At 39.4% G+C, this 17,743-nt stretch overlaps 1 protein-coding gene across 5 annotated transcripts in view; it reads right to left on the bottom strand.

Moving 5' to 3' along the window:
* Positions 1-440: 440 nt before the first annotated feature.
* The window catches only part of SLC30A6 (solute carrier family 30 member 6), a 33,907-nt gene continuing 16,604 nt past the window's right edge, over positions 441-17,743 (bottom strand). For 4 of the 5 annotated variants that reach the window (XM_028517037.2, XM_028517038.2, XM_036027813.1 and 1 more), the window contains 7 exons: positions 17,071-17,165; positions 14,442-14,490; positions 14,008-14,127; positions 11,117-11,219; positions 10,151-10,198; positions 9,062-9,130; positions 441-3,589 (listed from right to left, as the gene is read on the bottom strand). In XM_028517037.2, the coding sequence (XP_028372838.1) occupies positions 3,089-3,589; positions 9,062-9,130; positions 10,151-10,198; positions 11,117-11,219; positions 14,008-14,127; positions 14,442-14,490; positions 17,071-17,165 (985 nt within the window). In that variant the 3' untranslated portion in view covers positions 441-3,088. The remainder of the gene's footprint in view (positions 3,590-9,061; positions 9,131-10,150; positions 10,199-11,116; positions 11,220-14,007; positions 14,128-14,441; positions 14,491-17,070; positions 17,166-17,743) is intronic. The other variant, XM_036027812.1, reaches the window with a different exon arrangement.

The following is a 17,743-nucleotide window of genomic DNA, read 5'->3' as shown; positions in this document are numbered from 1 at the left end:
CCCCTTCTGCACTTTCTCTTCCTTTCCTGACATCGAGATGTGTAGCACCATCACCTCCTTAGCTGGCCTCGTGTGTGGAAATCGACTTAAGTTTCATACTTCAGAAACAAAAGAGGATGCCAGGAAAATGAGGCCAAAGAAGAGGAGGAAGTGGGAGCGAGTCCACTGATGACGTGCAGTAGCTCCATGGGTCGTCCCTCCCACTTGGGTCATCAGCCACCTGTAGGGGACTCCTAGCCATCCTGAGTTCTCTTGGTCCCAAGAATAGCAGGTCCCAAAAACTGATTTGCTGTATGCCTATTTACTTAGTACCGTGCTTGGCATGTACTAGATTCTCAACAAGAATTTGCTAAATATGAGATCATTAAATTACCAATAAATAGCTCTTGAGTAAAGAAACAAGCCAAAATTATTTGAAATCACAGAAAAGTCCATGTCTGTTTTTATTCAAAAAGTTTCATTCAAACATTTTGGAATGTGGAAAAGCATTTTCGTATATAAGAAGCAGATCGGACTCCCAGAGAATATCGGCATTCTTTAGTCAAGCACAAAAATTGGCAGTTTTTGAGCAGCCGAGTCGGAGGCTTGAAGTTCCAGTCCTCCGCGGTTGCTGGTACGTGTGCGTGGTTTCCACTGTGACTTCAGAGATTAAGGAAGAAGTATAAATGGACCCCATTCTTTCATACCCAATGAAAGGGTGCCCCGTCCTAATCTTACCTCCAACACGCCACAAAAATAATCCTTTCCCACAAAGAAAGACGTCTAAGAAAAAACCTGTTTAAACAGATTTGAAGGTTGATTTGAGGCAAGTCTGAAATAAACCAGACCCTCAGTGGTGTCAGCCTGCAGTTCACCTTCTGGTCTCACGGCACCTCAAATTAACGGCACGGGTGTCGGTGCAGGAAACACTTGGCTTCCACGCTGAGGTAGTCACTGGAACGCTCTTCTGTTTGGCAAGGGGGCACATATTCCGCAGATTTAGTCATGAAGTTTTAGAGCTGATAGCCACAGATCAGCTAACTCCTTTCCCACCCTAACTTTACAGATGGGAAAGCTCAGGGGAGTTGAACAACTAGCCCATGGTTACAAGGCTACTCACACAGATGCCGTGTCAGGATTAGAATCCGGTTCTTGCCTTCCAGTCAGGCTCGTGTTTCTTCCCTTCACAAACAGTGATGTCTCAAGCTAGGTTAATCACACTCCATGATGCCTACTCTTAGTCCCAAACCGTAGGCCAAGTATTTAATTTGAACTTCCTTTTCTAAAAACCTAGCTTCAAGTAACTCTAGAGCAAGACTTACCAGTAAGGCTACTGCCTAAGGCCTACATGCTGGCCAAGTGTCTCGTGTTTATATCCAGAAAGGCGGCCAGAGCCAGGCAAACGATGGACCCAAGGCGCCTGCCGCAGTTGGCGTTACTGAACCGCAGCAAATAGAGCCAGCTCCTTCAGAACCCACAGGCAACTTGGCAAATAGTGTATGTGGGCACGAAAGCACCTTTGGTGGGACAGCTGCACAGGTGCTGCTTCTGAATGGGGGCCGAGGAAGCAGGCATTTAACCTCAGGCAGAATTGTGTCCCGCACCTGGACACTTTAAAAGTCCCATGGGGGTGGAGGTGTGCACAGGGTGACAGCACACACCTCTTAATCATCACTCAGTACTCGACAGTTCGGATTTCACGCACGACCCGAATTCCCATTTAGATGAGGTCAATGGAGGAAAAATCACCCTGTAATCGTAGGTCAATAATAGGTATAGCAATAGTTGGAAGACATGAGACAAAGGACAAAAACAGTTTGCCCTATTACATTTTACAAAGCTTCATGTTCCCCGGCGGTCAAGGTCATGTGTCCTCTATTTCTTCGGTAGGTCCAATGCCTGATCAGGGTCGCAGATGTCAAGACAGTGAGCAGCTCCTCACCAAGCAAACGTTAATAGAGACACAGTCATTTATTACTACAGGGTAACCGCAGTTCTGTTTGACGGAGATGGCTTCTGAGATGTCTGTTATTCTACCGTGCAGAAAAAGGATTTCGAAGTGTTGCTTATATGGAAAAGGATGAGTTGATTGAAGAAACTGTTGCAAATTCTACAAAAACAAAAATCTCTAGACAGCTGGTTGATGGCTGGAAAAGTCACAGATCTCCAGGGTCACTGGATTCCAGAAAAGTTGAATTCACTCTTAAAATCTCTTTTAAAAACTCTAATCATAAAACTCATGATATAATGAAAAAAATCATAGGTACTTTGTGACTGCCACTTGGTATATTTTTAATTAGAAATACTGGCCATGTTAGAAAGTTTAACATGTGCACTTGGGAAATAATAAAAAAAATAAGATTATCTACATAATTCTCACACTCATCACAGTTAACAATTCACTATGTTTGACAAAGCAAAACAGTAAACAGAAACTGCCTGTAGCAGATCTGAAAATATTGTATTCTACAACCTAACATCCATTATCTTTTGGTAAAATTATTTAACATAAACTAAAACTGATTATGCAACTCGAAGAACCACAGACTATTCACAGGTGTACAGAACAAAACCAGGTAGTAGAATATGTTCCAAATTTTCTGATAAAATTTTTTGCTTGACATGATTCAGGACCTCAAAGGAAAATGTAGAGGTTAAGTTTGGAAAAGCTATAAAAAAAGAGACTTTTACTTTTAGCATGGCCATGTTTTTTCTTTCCTAGAATGTGTGTCATTATTCAAGAAGCAGGTTTATACATGTCATGGAAAAGACTGTATCTTTAATAACACAGCGGACCCACTCACGCGGCTCTCTTGCCAAGATAACCTCCTATCACTCCGTAGTCAATCACAAAACCAAAGATAGCAAAACGCAAATTTAGAGAAATACACTTTAAAGCCTATTTAAAGCCTACAGCATTTAAAGGTTCTCAGTGTCCTAAATACATTTACAAAAATATAATTTCATCGGTTTCATATAACATGAACTAGACTACTATTCTGTTACATTTACAATAAATGATTGAACAGTCAATGCAAAGTTGGATTACTAAATAAACTGGAAGTCAAGAAGTCAATATCCCTCATATAATAAATTAAATTACAGTACATCATGGTCTTGGTTGTCCAATTCTATTGTTAGTCCCATATCTACTTGGTATATTTGTAACACCAGTCCTGAATCCTTGGGTCGCTCCAATCCCTGGAACTCCAAGTCCTTGATTAAGCATGCTGCTATAAGGTACGTGTCCGTGATTGAGACCCAAACCATAAGGTCTTGTTTGTGTGTTTAGAAGAATAACTGGGCTCACATTTTTCCCAGGGGTGTTAAATGAAAATTCTGGAGGCGGACTACTAGGTTTAGTTGGAGTCGATGTGACAGGGTTCGACTCATCAGGGCCCTTTAAAGGAGGCATTGGGATTACGTGATGATCTGAAAAATGCAGGACATTCGCTGCCACAGGCCCGGACAGCACGGCAGGCCTTGTCCAGTCATCCTTGAAAATCTGAACAGTCAGAGTAGACACTAGAGTGTACAGCCTGTTGGTCACATGAGCAAGAACCATCTGTTCGTTTGCATCCCGTCGAATTCTCACGTGCACTGATCCCGCCTAAAAGGGGCAAAATCATAAGAAGAGACTGCTTAGGATCGCACTGCTGACAGTTCCATCAGAGATAAACATCTTATTTATGAGTCTGTTTTAACAGGACTTGGTATTTTTTTTAACACGAGAGAAAGTTTAATGTCTCGATGTTCCTTAAAGACTACTTAGTACTGATTATCAAGATAAAGAGTTAGTGAACTAATCTGTGACTTTTTCAATAAAACATGATCTTTTGAAGTATATATACATGAAGAGAAATCCATGTAGGAGCAACACAGGTATGTTATAACAAAAGGCAGAACATAAGTATATAAAAAGGGCAACAGAAAGGAAGAAAAACAAATGATTCAAATTGAGAAAAACTTCAAGAAAACTGACATGTAATCTAGGGTTGATGGTTAAGTGAATTTCAAAAGGTGGAGACAGGCTCAGGAAATAGCAATGGAAATGATGGCATGTTTGGGCAAGAATAAGCAATATCACTAATACATAAAGAAGTACAAATATTTCAGGAGGCAGAAAAAGAATAAAGAAAAGAAAAGAGGAAAAGAAGAAACAAAGAAAGAATGGAAAGAAAGGTAAGTAATGGGGTTGAAAAGAAAGGCTAGGAGAGGCATCTGAATATCGTTAAGTTTTAACAGCATAATAAAACAGCAATAAGAGTTCTGAAAAATTGTATGGATTCACGATTGCCAATGATGTAGGAAATGACTGCAATGGCCAAGATTAAAAATGCAGAGGTCTGAGATGGGACAGAGTGGATCAGAGAGGGACAGATGAACTCATGATATCCCAGGGATTAGCAGCAGGAGGACTTGATACCCAACCAGATGTGATGGATGAGTGAGACAGGCTCATCGGAGATGATCCTAAGGTTTCTAGGCTAGGTTACTGGGAGGACAGGGAGCACCGGGCATTACAATGAGGGTAACAAGTATTTTTATAAACTTGAAAAAAAGTTTATCATATATATTTTTAAAGTAGATAATATAGTAACTATAAATGATCCTATTTTGATTAAAATACACACATACAGAGAAATATCAAGCATGACAACACATACCTCTAGATAGTAGAATTATTAAAGATTTTTATTCTTCTTGACTTAGTTGTAAATTCTCATTTTTCTAACAATTGGGCAGCATTTATATAATAAAAACTTAAATACAAAGAAAAAGTAGAACAAAGCACAAACTGCACAGAAATTGGGCAGTTGGCTTAGTTAAAATGTGTGGGTCTACGACTGGAGTGAGTGGTAGCAGTTACCATCAATCATGAGCTAGAGAAAGTATCTGTGCTGCTGGAACGTGACAGGCCATGTCTAGAAGGCATGGCAGCTTCGGCCTCTCCCTTCTCTTTGCCACGGGCATCTCCCTGCTGTCACTACACAAACCTGTAAAAGACAGTGTGTTCTCTTTCGGTCTGCACACAAACCGAAGGAGAGTAAGTGAAAGCCATTTCCAAGTATGAGCTTGAACAGTCTGCTACGACTGTGGTGTCTGCATTCAACCCTACCTCTTGTGACAACTATTTTTGGCAGCTCAAAAGCTTGCTTTAGTAAGCTCCTTGGTCTCCCTTAGGCACTGCATTGTCTGTGTGGTTGTTAGGTGGCCAAGTCCTGAAGAGCTGAGATGATTGTATTCTTTGTGTTGATAAGCCACCAAGCTTAATAAACACTTGCCTACTGATTTATTGTTAAAAAGAATGACAATGAAAGGTATGATTAAGATTGAACTACATTACTGGAGGAATGTAAACTGGCATAACCATTTTGGAAAGCAATCTGGCAATTGGCATCAAAAGCCACAAAAAGTGTAATATTCTTTTACTAACAAAAATTCCCTTCTAAAAATTAATCTTTTTAAATATTCTTTTTTTTTTTAAAGATTTTATTTATTTATTTTTAGAGAGGGAAGGGAGGGAGATAGAGAGAGAGACAGAGAAACTTCAATGTGCGGTTGCTGGGGGTTATGGCCTGCAACCCAGGAATGTACCCTGGCTGGGAATCGAACCTGGGACACTTTGGTTCCCAGGCCATGCTCAATCCACTGAGCTACGCCAGCCAGGGCTCTAAAAATTAATCTTAAAAAAAATACTGATTGACTGTTTATTTGCTGAAGGGAAGACCAGTGCTGTTTCAGATGCTTGGGTTACCTGAGGTTTCCGCCTGGCCAGGGACGTCAGCGTGCCAGTGTCGTGAGGTCCTCCCACCACACACACACCTGACCTCCACTTGGACCTAATGCACCGCCCACTCGCAGGAGAGGCACAGGTTTAACAGTGGAGAGGACAACTACCACTCAACCGGGGGTTCTGAGTGCCCCAGCCCACTGAGCGCTGGGACACACCGTTACTGAGGCTTCCACTGACTTCTATCCACAAGAAGTGGGCCCCAGGGCCTCTTGTCCTTGGCCTCAGGCTACCCAAGGACAGAAGCAGGCGGCTCAGGATGATTCTAGACAAAAAGCAGTCTCTGAGTCTCCAGCCACCCCAGGCAAGACTGTGTAGTGCAGATCCAATGAGGTGATGTGGCTGCGTCTGTTCAGGTCCACTATGGGCCTTGAGCTGGTTCAGGGACGACTACCCCCCACTTTTCTGAGATAGTTTAACTCTGGAGGCTGCGAAGCCCAAGATCAGAGTGATCGAAGATCAGCATGGTTGGCTGAGGGCTCTCTTGCACTTCTCAGATTTTTAATTGTTATCCTCACATGGTAGAAAGCCTAAAAATTAATCTTAGGGAATAATCTCAAGTACATACAAAGACTATGCAGGAAACATATTCATCTCAGCCCAGTTTACATGGGAACAATAGAAAACAACTTATACAATAGAGGAATAATGAAATAAATTATGGCATACGCGTATAATGGAAAACTCTGCAGCCAATATAAAAATTATGTTGGGATTCTTAGTAAACAGCAACAGTGGTGGCACTTTCTGGAAATGTCCTAACTATCTCTGTAAAAACTGAGAAACTTAAGATAGCAAATCCAAAAACCTATGAACAACATTTACAAAAAACTAGCTAACACAGTACTCTTAAGAACCCCCAAACACAAGCTATGGACCTGCAAGGTATTGGCATCTGCAGAGGAGGAAGCAACAGGGCATCGGACTGACCTAAAAACCCCAAAGCAGTAAACCTGTACTTACTGGAAATCTAGGGCAGCGAATTTGAGAAAGGCAGCTGGGTCTGCAATAAGATATGAAGAGCTGGAGCAGTCTGAACCCTAGAACTCTCAAAAGTAACCAGGCAAGGCTCCACATTAAGGAGAAACAACTTGGAACAGAATCCCAGTTGAGCGGCACAGTAGAGACAAAGGATAAAGAAGGTTCAGGTACAAATGGAAAAGAATCGGAGCCGGGGAAAGAAAAAAACTTCCACTTTACAGACTCATCAGAAGAGGGAACTCTAGAGCCATGAATTTAGATATACTGCCTTAAACCACTCCTTACTTTTAAGTTCAGGAAAATGAATTTCACATGTTAGTAAAAAGGAACAATACAAAAAGAGTGAATCTAAATCTCACACAGCTATTACAAGAAAAAAAAGGAAGTATAGAAAAGATAACTAGGAAGATTTATCTACAAAATGGATGAGAACTATACCCCACTTTATCAAAACAAGCCAAAAGACATAAAAAACAATATAAATCAAAATTAGAAAATCTCAGCAATGAGATAATTAGAAAATTTTAAAAATCGCTTTAGAAATGAAGACCAAACTAGAAAAAAATACAAAAGCAAATAAACTGCCAAGTATATTCTAATAGAAATAGAAGGTGAAAAGAAGGAAAGTTTGAAAATCAAAAGGAAATGCAGATAAAACAAATAGGGGAAAAAAGGCAAAATCCAACATGATTGCAATAGAAGTTCCCAAAGAAGAAAATGAAAGCAAGAAACTAAATATTAAAACCCGTAATTAAAGAAAACTTTCCTGCCCTGGCTGGTGTGGCTCAGTGGGCTGAGTGCCAGCCTGTGAACCAAAGGGTTGCTGGTTCGATTCCCAGTCAGGGCACATGCCTGGGCTGCAGGCCTGGTCCCCTGTTGAGGGGACGTGAGAGGCAACCACACAGTGATGTTTCTTTCCCTCTCTTTCTCTCTCCCTTTCTCTAAAAATAAATAAATAAATAAAATCTTAAAAAAAAAAAAAGCTTTCCTGAAAGTTTACAAAAACTGTTTTTGAGTAACATTATTGAAAGGGTATACTGCATACCTGTAATAATTGACCCAGAATGATCAACACCAAAACACTCTAGTAAAATTACTAGGTGTAAAAATAAAAATACAAATAAAACAACAACACTACTACTACTACTACTACTACTACTACTACTACTACTACGACTACTACTACTACTTTGGGCACCCAGGCAAAAAGACTGAGTCACATATAAAGGGAATAAAAAACCCAAACCAGACTGTGAGCCATCAGGCTTTTATTACAGCAATGCTTTATGCCAGAGGTAAATGGAGTAATATATTGAAGAAACTCAAGAAAACAAAATATGTGCTAGGATTTTATATCTAGTCAAAACGATTTTCAAGTATAATAGCCACAACTGTTCTCAACATTCAGGAATTTAGGAAATGTTGTTCCCCACAGCCCTTCCTGAAGAACTGACTAGAGAATGAGGTTCAGATACCCAAAATGACCAGAGGGAAAGGGCAGGGGAAACGTGGAGACGAGGCGGCCATCCTCCCACTGAAGAGCACGAACCTGAAACTCAAGGCTGTGACATGGATGATATCGCTGAGCTGCTGGACCAGCCCGCATTTGCCTACCTCTGGAATTTGTGTTATGTTAAAAAGAAAAAAACAGCCGAATCTTATTTTTTTAAATCAGAACAGTAATATTTGGTGATATGAAAACCTGTTTATGGTATGTTAAATGAAAAGAGCACACTATAAAACAGCATGACCTCATTTTCTAAGGAGAATAAATGTGTAAGTATAAACACCAAAATGTCAATAGCAATTTTCTCAACATGGTAGGATTATGTTGATTTAACTTTTCCAGGCACTTTGCTTTTTCATTCCTGACACAGAAATGAAGCCATGCCACAACAGCGTTCCTCTGGTCACGAGGCCCAGAGTGGGTGAGAAAGCATGGAATTTCATGCTGCAGCGAGTTGTATTGTCATAATTCTAACACATTCAGCAAAATCTCCAAAATTAGAACTGCAACTAAAAAGAAAATTGCACCTTTGCAACACTTTCACATTTAGGAATATGTGACTATGAATTGGTCTTCTCTGGACCGTTCAGTATTAAGATCATGTGGTTTGTAAAGAAAAAGAAAAGAAAAACATCCCTTTATTAATCTCCATTAAGTTTGTGAATCCACCTACATTCTAGGCTCTACTGAACAAAATGGGAGTCAAAGGATCTATACAAATTTTAGAGTACTTTTTTTTAGTTTTGAAAATTACAAATTATGTTTTAAATTATAACTAAAGTAATATATAGAAAACCTACCAATGAGCCAAAACCTAGGGTCCAAAAATGCTCGTTTCGGACTTCCAAAACTCCATCCAAGGTCGACACCTAATCAGAAACACAGAAACAGGGTTGCTTTCACCAGACATATCCAACACAGTCCCTCCCACTATGCATGGACTTGCTCTTGGCCTGGACACAACGTGGCCAAGCCCTGCATGAGGACACTCATCAGCCAAGAGAAGTCCCAGGCCACCCACTTAGCCAATGAGCCAAAACCTAGGGTCCAAAAATGTTCATCTCGGACTTCCAAAACTCCATTTCTGCTTGTGCAGTAGAGCAAAGGCCTATCCCCCCATTTCCTGTCTGCACCAGTCCCTTTGAAGTCAGGTCTTTGCACCCTCCCACCCACCTTGTTCAACAGTGTGTGGTTCTCTTCATTGTATCGACATGGCATATGTTCATACCCAGCACTCGTGCTCTCAGTTGTTTTTCTCCTCTGTCATTTCTTTCTCTGAACTCTTGTTTTAACAAGTTTCTGCACAACAATGCACGCTATCTGGATGTGGGCCCCACGGAAGTTCAAGGCCAGATGTACAGTGAGTGGCCCCTGGTGCAGTGGCGCAGGCTCCGCCAGCTGAGACAGTGGCCAGCTCTATTGGTCAAAGTGGCCTTTGTGATACCAACAACCAACAGTTTAAAATACTCTCCACATCCAAATAATTCAATTATCCTATTCCTTCATTAGTTAACAGGTGGAAATTTATAACAATACAAAATATAAACCCCCAAGATATTAGGGGATGAAGCAATGAACAGATCAGAATGAGCTTTAACTTAATCAAACCCCTAGGTGTGAATATAAAATCATAAAAATTACAGCATTTATATAGGTAGTAGGGTGGTCCTTAGACCATTGCCTTCCACATTTATAGCAAGTGAATTTAGTCTCCAGACCGAAAAATTCCTCAATCTTTCTGCTTTTGTCACTGTTATGTCCCCTAATGAGTTAGGAACACAAACTCCCTTAAAGTCTAGATAGGGCTGAATATTCAAAGTATTATTTGTACCCACTCTTTGCATCTCTAATTATAAATTTAAATGATTTTATTTATCATTCCATCTTACCTCTCTGATAAGTTTGTCCAACTGACCTATAACATGAGGCGGTGTTGTCTGGGGAAAAAATAAAATATGTATCAAGGAAGATTTTTGCAACAATGGTCCAGAAACTAACAATATTGCACCTCATACCAAACTGCTTTGTCTGACGTGCACCCGATCACGGCATAGGGAAGAGAGGTTTCAGCCGCCCCTGGCAGTGGGGCGACATCAAGAAACAGCTCATGCTCTTTGCAGTTCAGAAAGAAGCTGCTGCCGCTAGGACCAAATACGGCTTCAAGAATCAACCAATCAAAATAATCAATCAACAAAAACATCCTTAAGAAGGTAACATTTTGTGTAGAGTATAGCACTATACGACTATCATCTTATTGTTGTTACTGGCCCTAAAGACTGGGATACTACCCGTAAGCTCCAGAAAAGGCATGAGGCACAGACAGAAGAAGGAGCCATGCGCATGCATGTGTCCGGTGCTGGGAAAGCACCTCTCCACGCAGGTTCTTGTCCACGGGTGTTCCCACTGTTTCAGTAAGTAATAATTTACCATTTTAATTTTAAGCTTGAAATTTAAAATTCTCACTGATTCAACCACAGAAAAAAAGAAAACAATCATAAACATTATACAATAGCCTGATTATATACAATAAATTTACACAAATTTATTAAAGGAAAATAAGTATCTAAAAAAAAGTTAAGCAACATTGTTCTCACTTGAAACTATTAGAGGCAGTCTTTTAGATTTTTTGCCTTTGCTTTATATTATAAATATAGGAAGTTTGTGCCTTTTTTATGGGCCAGTGTAATTTCATCTAGTTCTTAGTATAAAAATTTCAGAGATTATTATCTGGCTTCATTTCCAATAGGGCCCTCCGATAGCTAAACGTTTCACAGTCCAGTGGAAGAACGCACACAATTTCACAATCTGGCAGAAGAACGGGGCTAATGGTCGCATGCGCACTGAAAGAGCCTTACCTGAAGTAGCACCTTCCCGCTGTACACACTCATGGGGTACATCGTGCCAAACGTCATCAGGGCAATGGCGATGGCAGAGGCAGTGTCTACAGCAAAGTAATTACTAAAAGGAGAAAACAATTCTAAATCGTAAACGTGTGCCTCGCTCGGCTGCTTACCATTGAATCTGCCAAACATTAATTACCTAAAGCAAAGGACTATTTCATCACAAGTGGTCACTAATGGCAATGGGACCATCTCAAGGGAAAACAAAGAATTTTCCAAATCCTTTCTCTCCAGAGTTTAGTGGGAAAAACCCTAATAATTATGTTAATTAATGTGAAGAAAGATGATGAAGATAAAAAATGAGCATTTACCCACTATTTTTAGTCAATCTACTTGTTAACTAGAAAGATTTCATATATGTTTATTTGTTGCAACAAATAAAACCCTTCAAATAGTAATCCCTGATACAGACACTAATAGAGCTTATCAGTGATTGTATCAATTTTCCTATAAAAAATAACTTTCAAATTTTTACTATTAAAATTTTAAAAATTGCCCAGGAATTTTACAAGGTATTTGTTGTTGTTGTTTTTAGAAGAATCTCCTTCTTTTAGATTAAAAAATTTTATTTATTTATTTATTTATAGAGAGAGGGGAAGAGAGGGAGAAAGAGAGGAAGAGAAACATCAATGTGTGGTTGCCTCTCAGGTGCCCCTACTGGGGACCTGGCCCGCAACCCAGGCATGTGCCCTGACTGGGAATCAAACCAGCTACCCTTTGGTTTGCAGCTCTCGCTCAATCTACTGAGCTACACCAGCCAGGGCTACAAGGTATTTGTTATAGTAATATTGTGCCTGAAGTGCAACATCCCAACAACAATTCAGACTGCTCCATTAATGGGGCAGACCAAAGTGCTGATGGCTACAAGCACACTTTTTAACTTCTTCCCATGTGCTGGGAATAGAAATATGAGTAAGGCATAGCTCCCACCTTTGAAATAGCAGGAGGTACAATGTGGAAAATGTAATAAAGTCCTCTCTGTGAGCAAAAGAGAAGTCCCTATAGGGAGTCATGGATGCACAAAGGAGTGAGTGTGGAGGCTACTGGGGTAGAGGTAATCCAGAAAGACTAAATATAAAGAGGTAACATTTGAGCTCAGTCTTCAAAGAAGAGTGAGGTGATAGAAGGAAGAGAGCGTAGACAGTGAACACAGCATGAGCACGGCCCTAGCCAGGTAGCTCAGTTGGCTGGAGCGCAGTCCTGATACATCAAGGTGGCGCGTTCGCTATCTGGTCAGGGCACATATGAGAATCAACTAGTGAATGCATAAATAAGTGGAACAACACATCAATGTTTCTCTCTCTCCCCCTTCCTCGCTCTCAAAAATCAATAAATAAAAATTTTTTAAAAAGCATGTACAAGAGCATACAAATCTTGGTGCAGCAACAAAACTAAAAACAGTTAAGAGAGATGGATGGTTGGTAAGGTTAATAGGGGCTTTATTATACTAATGACTTTTAATTTTTTTAAATATGCAAAGGAGAGTATTTTGCTTTGGGGTTTTTAAAAGGTTTTATTTATTTATCTTTAGAGAGAGGGGAAGGGAGGGAGAAAGAGAGGGAAAGAAACATCAATGTGCAAGAGATACATCGACTGGTTGCCTTTTAAGCGCCCCCCCACTGGGGACTTGGACGGCAACCCAGGCATGTGACCAGACTGGGAATTGAACCAGTGACCTTTTGGTTTGCAGGTCAGCACTCAATCCACTGAGCCACACCAGCCAGAGCAAAAGGGAATATTTTGAATCAGAAAAATATGTCTGGCATTGAAATTTTGAATGATCACATTAGTAGGAAAATAGTGGAAAACCAGAGATGTGTGAGAATGAAAAAGTAAAAGACCAGAAGACTATTCTAACTAGGCCAAGGAAATGATGATAAAGGTGTCAGTTTGGGAAGTGGCAATGAGAATGAGGAGGGGACAGATAAATAAATATTAGAAGGAAAGCTAAACAATACTACACTATAAGACTCTTTATAATAGCCAAAACATGGAAATGGGAAATTATACAGTCATTAAAAAAAAAAGGAAATTTTGCCATTTGCATCAACATAAATAGACTCTGAGGGCATTATGCTAAGTGAGGTAAGTTAGAGAAAGATAAACACTGTATGGTCTCATTAATATCTGGAATCTAAAAAAAACAAACTCATAAGCAGAGAATAGATTAGTGGTTGCCTGAAGCAGGAGTCTGGGGTGGGGGATGGGGGAAGGCGTTAAAGGAATAGGGAAAAATAGGTTCTACCGAGGTAGACATGAATAGAAATCACTAAGATATGTCTTTTGAATTCAGTACAGATCTAGGCTAGAAATAAAGGTTTTTGGATATATACAGAGGTAGTAAATAAAAATGAGTAACTGTATGTGATTTCCCAGAAGAGTATACAAAATAGTAAAAAGAATAATTTAAGGACAGATCCCAATTAACACTAATATTTAAAGGGTATGTAGTCAAAGAATTACATGTCCCGAAATGTTAAGCTTAGAGCAGCTGTAAAGTCTATTTCCTCAAAGGCTTGCTTTTTAAAACAATTGTTTCACACCTCCTTCTCTTCCTGCTTTCAGGAACAGCAAGCTATTGCTTATTTCTCTCTCACTGTCCTCTTCTGTCCCACTCATCAGGTCAGCAGACGGGAATTAACTTGGCATTACAGATTATAGTGGAAAATACTTACTGAATACAACCTCCTTTTTTCAGAGAAGACACGTGAAGACAAGATGTGACCAAAGTTACGCAGGTCATGAGCAAACATGCTATGAGCTTAACCCCCATCCATCCCGGGGATGCCCTTACTAGTCAGGCCCCAGGAATGGAAACACACTTGACAGAAATGAAAAATACTTACTTAATTTCAATTAGCATATATGTAATACAAAGAGCAAACGCTCCGGCAAGGTCAATCAAGACAAACGGATTCATTCGGGGAAGGAAGATACTGCTCAGCCCTGGGATAATTCCACACACGCTACGAGTGAAACAAACAAAAGTAGTCTTCATCAGCAGAGCTCATGTGACACTGATGAAAATCTGGTAAAAGATGACTTGTATTTTAGCATCGTTTATCTTTTAAAGGAAGCAAAGAGGATTTGACAACAAAACTTTCTCACTCATAAAGGTCTTTTTTGTATCATCAATTAAAAAGAAAAAGGGGGAGTAAGAATCTAATCTGTGAGATTAATGATTAATCTCAGCGATAAATTGTGTAGGGTCCCATCACACAAGCCTTCCCTGTGAATTCCTGTAAAACCACAGCTGTCGTGAAACCCTGTGATGTCTTACCTGCGACTCAGGTCCGCGACATGCTCCTGAAGCCAACTCGTACTAGCAGCTTTAAGAAGAAAATACTTAAATTATTAATTTAGAAGAATAAATCACTATCAGAAATACATGATTTCCTTAATTCTCAAAGTGTTTGGCAATAATCCACATAACATTACAAAAGGACAGTACTCCTCAAATATATAACTTTCTCCTTTTTTATGCGTTTAAGATACTGAAGCAAAAAGTTTCAACAATATATAGTTGCCCTGAAGGAATTAGTGAACTTACATATATCATCACTACTACTCACTTGAAGTTTTGAAGGCTCTTTTACTACAAAGCAGTTTCCTAAACAGTGTGCTGAGACTGGTTACACATACTCAGCTCTCAGAGGGCCAGCTGGGGACCTGGCTGCATCCAGAGACCCTCGCTAGTTAGTGTCCCTGGACAAGTAACCTCCAGGCTCAAGCGTCTGCTTACATTTATCCCAGAGTTCTGGGAATATCCTCTATTTCATGGGTATTTTGATTAAAATAAAGAAAAAAGAAAAGATGGACAAGCCTGGCACAAAAGCCAGTATAGTAGAACACTTAAGAGCAGCCTCAGATGCCGGGATACCTGACTTCAAATTCCGTCTCCACCCTTCACTAGATGTGCGGCCTGGAGCAACTGACTTAACATCTCGAGCATGTCGAACATGTCTGACTTCACGTAATAAAATCATTTACCACATATAGTTACAGGGAGAATTAAGTAGGCTAATCTATGTAAAGCATTTAGCACAATGCCTGGCAGATACTATTTTCCACTCAAATTTCAGCTAATGTCACAAATCTTGATGTTTGGGGAACTTTCATTTCCAACTAATGAAAATACAAACTAAATAACCTTTCTGGAAGGAAATTTTGCAATATATATCAAAGCCTTTAAAAATACTGTATTTTTAACCCATCTGTAATTTCTTATCTGAGAATTTATCCTAAAGAAGAATCATAAATCTGTACAAGATATTTAATACAAATAAGTTGATTAGAGCATTATTTGTAAAAGAGTTGGAAATGTATAAGAACAGACAATGTTCACAAATATTCCTATGATGAAATATTATGAAAGCACTTTTTTCCTTTCTTTTTAACGGGAGAAAATAAAAGTTTAATATATGGGCATGGGGAATTCACACACATTAGATAAATCCATGAAAATTCTAAACACAGTGAAGCAACACTGGGTACATAAAACATTTTGGACAGAGGAGAAAGGGGGGAAATGGAGTGTCACATTTCAGAGGTGAGAATGGGCGCTTGACAGGTAGTCGTGGAGGAGCAGAACACACCTGCTAGGCAAATCCTTGGGAGGCGACTCAGAAACAACGGGACGCAGTGGGTGTCTAGCTAAAACGCCCTGGCTGCAGTCCCCCCTAATTTACCATACTTCATTCAAATTAGGCTAAAGTCACAACCTAAATTCTTCAAAGCAGGTTTCTGTATCTAAATCTTTAAGGCAGGAAAGAGGTAGCGGTCAAAGGTTCTTTCTGAGTCTTTTTGTTTCTTAAACAGGTTAAATCAATATCTCCAAAAACAGGGAAGCATTTTTTCAGAGTATTTAATGAGTTAATATTCCAGATACTGTTAATGAGGAAGAAAAGGCATGAAATTGTAAATCTATATAATTGTAAGTATACAAAGATGTGCACAAAAGATAAAAGGGTAAAACAGGTTAACATGTTATTTCAAGGTTATGTTATTATCAGTATTCCTTTTCTTCTTGTACCTTTCTGATCTTTACAGAGAGAGATTGTTTCTAAATATCTGTATCCCTTTAAAATTTCTGGCATGAGCAGTATATTATTTTAATAACAATTTTTTTCAAAATAAATTCTGGTCATAAATTTTCAGGCTCATGCAGTAAATTTTTAACTCTCATCCATACAACTATAACTCTGATTTCATGACACTCGCGAAGTTGTTTAAACTTGAACAGCATTTCAGAAAGTTTTCTTCTCTTGACTGCCCTGGTGTTCGAGTCTGTGAGACCTAAAGAGACCCTCTGCTATCTCTGCTTCCAAATGCTGGCCTGCGCCCCCGGCCCACTTTTGTTCCTGCCTCACTTCCTCATCGATCAGTGGTTAGGCCTCTGTGGGTTAGACCCCTGGAGTGAAAAATCAGTCTGTATTTTTAAAGACTTGAAAATAAAAGGATACTTCAAAGGAAAAGTTTTGATATTTTCAAATATATGCCCACCCACCATAGTCAAATAGAAGTACCTGTGAACTTATGTAATTAACAGAATTCAATTATCTTCAATGAAAACATAAACTATTCTGAGTATCCTGATGCTTCTAAAATGCTCACAGTAGACTTTTTACAGGTAGGTTATACATCTAAAATCTCATTTGTGCTATTTGGTAAATCTAACTTTTCATCCGATTTAATTTAATGTATGTCAATCCTACCTGTTTTTAAGTAATAAAGCTTGAACTAATTAGATTTTGTTTTATATATCTTTCCTTAAAGAAGACTTTGAAAACCTTTGGGGTAGTTCTCTCTTCTCCTCAAAATACACTTTCTCATTGGTTTATAATGAAACAAACAAAAGACTTGTTTTTATGAGAAATGAATTAAATTTTTTATTAATGACAAAAACATACCTTCAGAGACATAAGCAAAAGGTTTATTCCGAATAGAGAGCATCGTGAACAGGTTGAAAGAAAGAGCCACAAAAGTACCGACTAACAATCTTCCCCTACAAAAGAATGACAATAACGTTTGCCATTATTTTTTTCTTGGTACTATCAACATGTAATTTCAGCATGCACAGACACTGGGAAAGAGATGGGCAGGCGGAGCTGTCTGGTTCTACGGTTTGGTACAGCAGAGCCAGAATCTGGACTTGGTTTCTAGCCCTATAACCCATGTCCTGTGCACTGTTGCTCCATCTGACAACAGGGCGAAATCACTCTTAGCATTAACATTATCATCCTACAGGTAACTGCTGTTACAAATTTGTATACATGCTAATGGTATTTGGTTTATAGTACACTGGACAGGTCAGAAAGTCCTGGGTTAAATTGACCAAAATAAGTGAAGTCCATATAGTTGGTGACCATGTGGAAGATAATAACAATCCCATCTTTTCTGCAGGTGCTACCAAAAGATTTTGAGAATCAAATTTTACATTACAGAAGAGCAGATGGGGCTGGCTTAGTGTGTTGACCTGGGCCTGGAAAAAATGAGGGACCTGAAGCCAGGGTAGAAGGGCCTTCGTCTGCCATGTAAGGGAACGAACAAAGATGAAGAAGAGTCTTGGGATTTGGACATTCT

This window comes from Phyllostomus discolor, chromosome 6 (assembly GCF_004126475.2).
Source record: "Phyllostomus discolor isolate MPI-MPIP mPhyDis1 chromosome 6, mPhyDis1.pri.v3, whole genome shotgun sequence".
Lineage (NCBI taxonomy): Eukaryota > Metazoa > Chordata > Mammalia > Chiroptera > Phyllostomidae > Phyllostomus > Phyllostomus discolor.
This window is presented reverse-complemented; position numbering and strand designations above follow the sequence as displayed.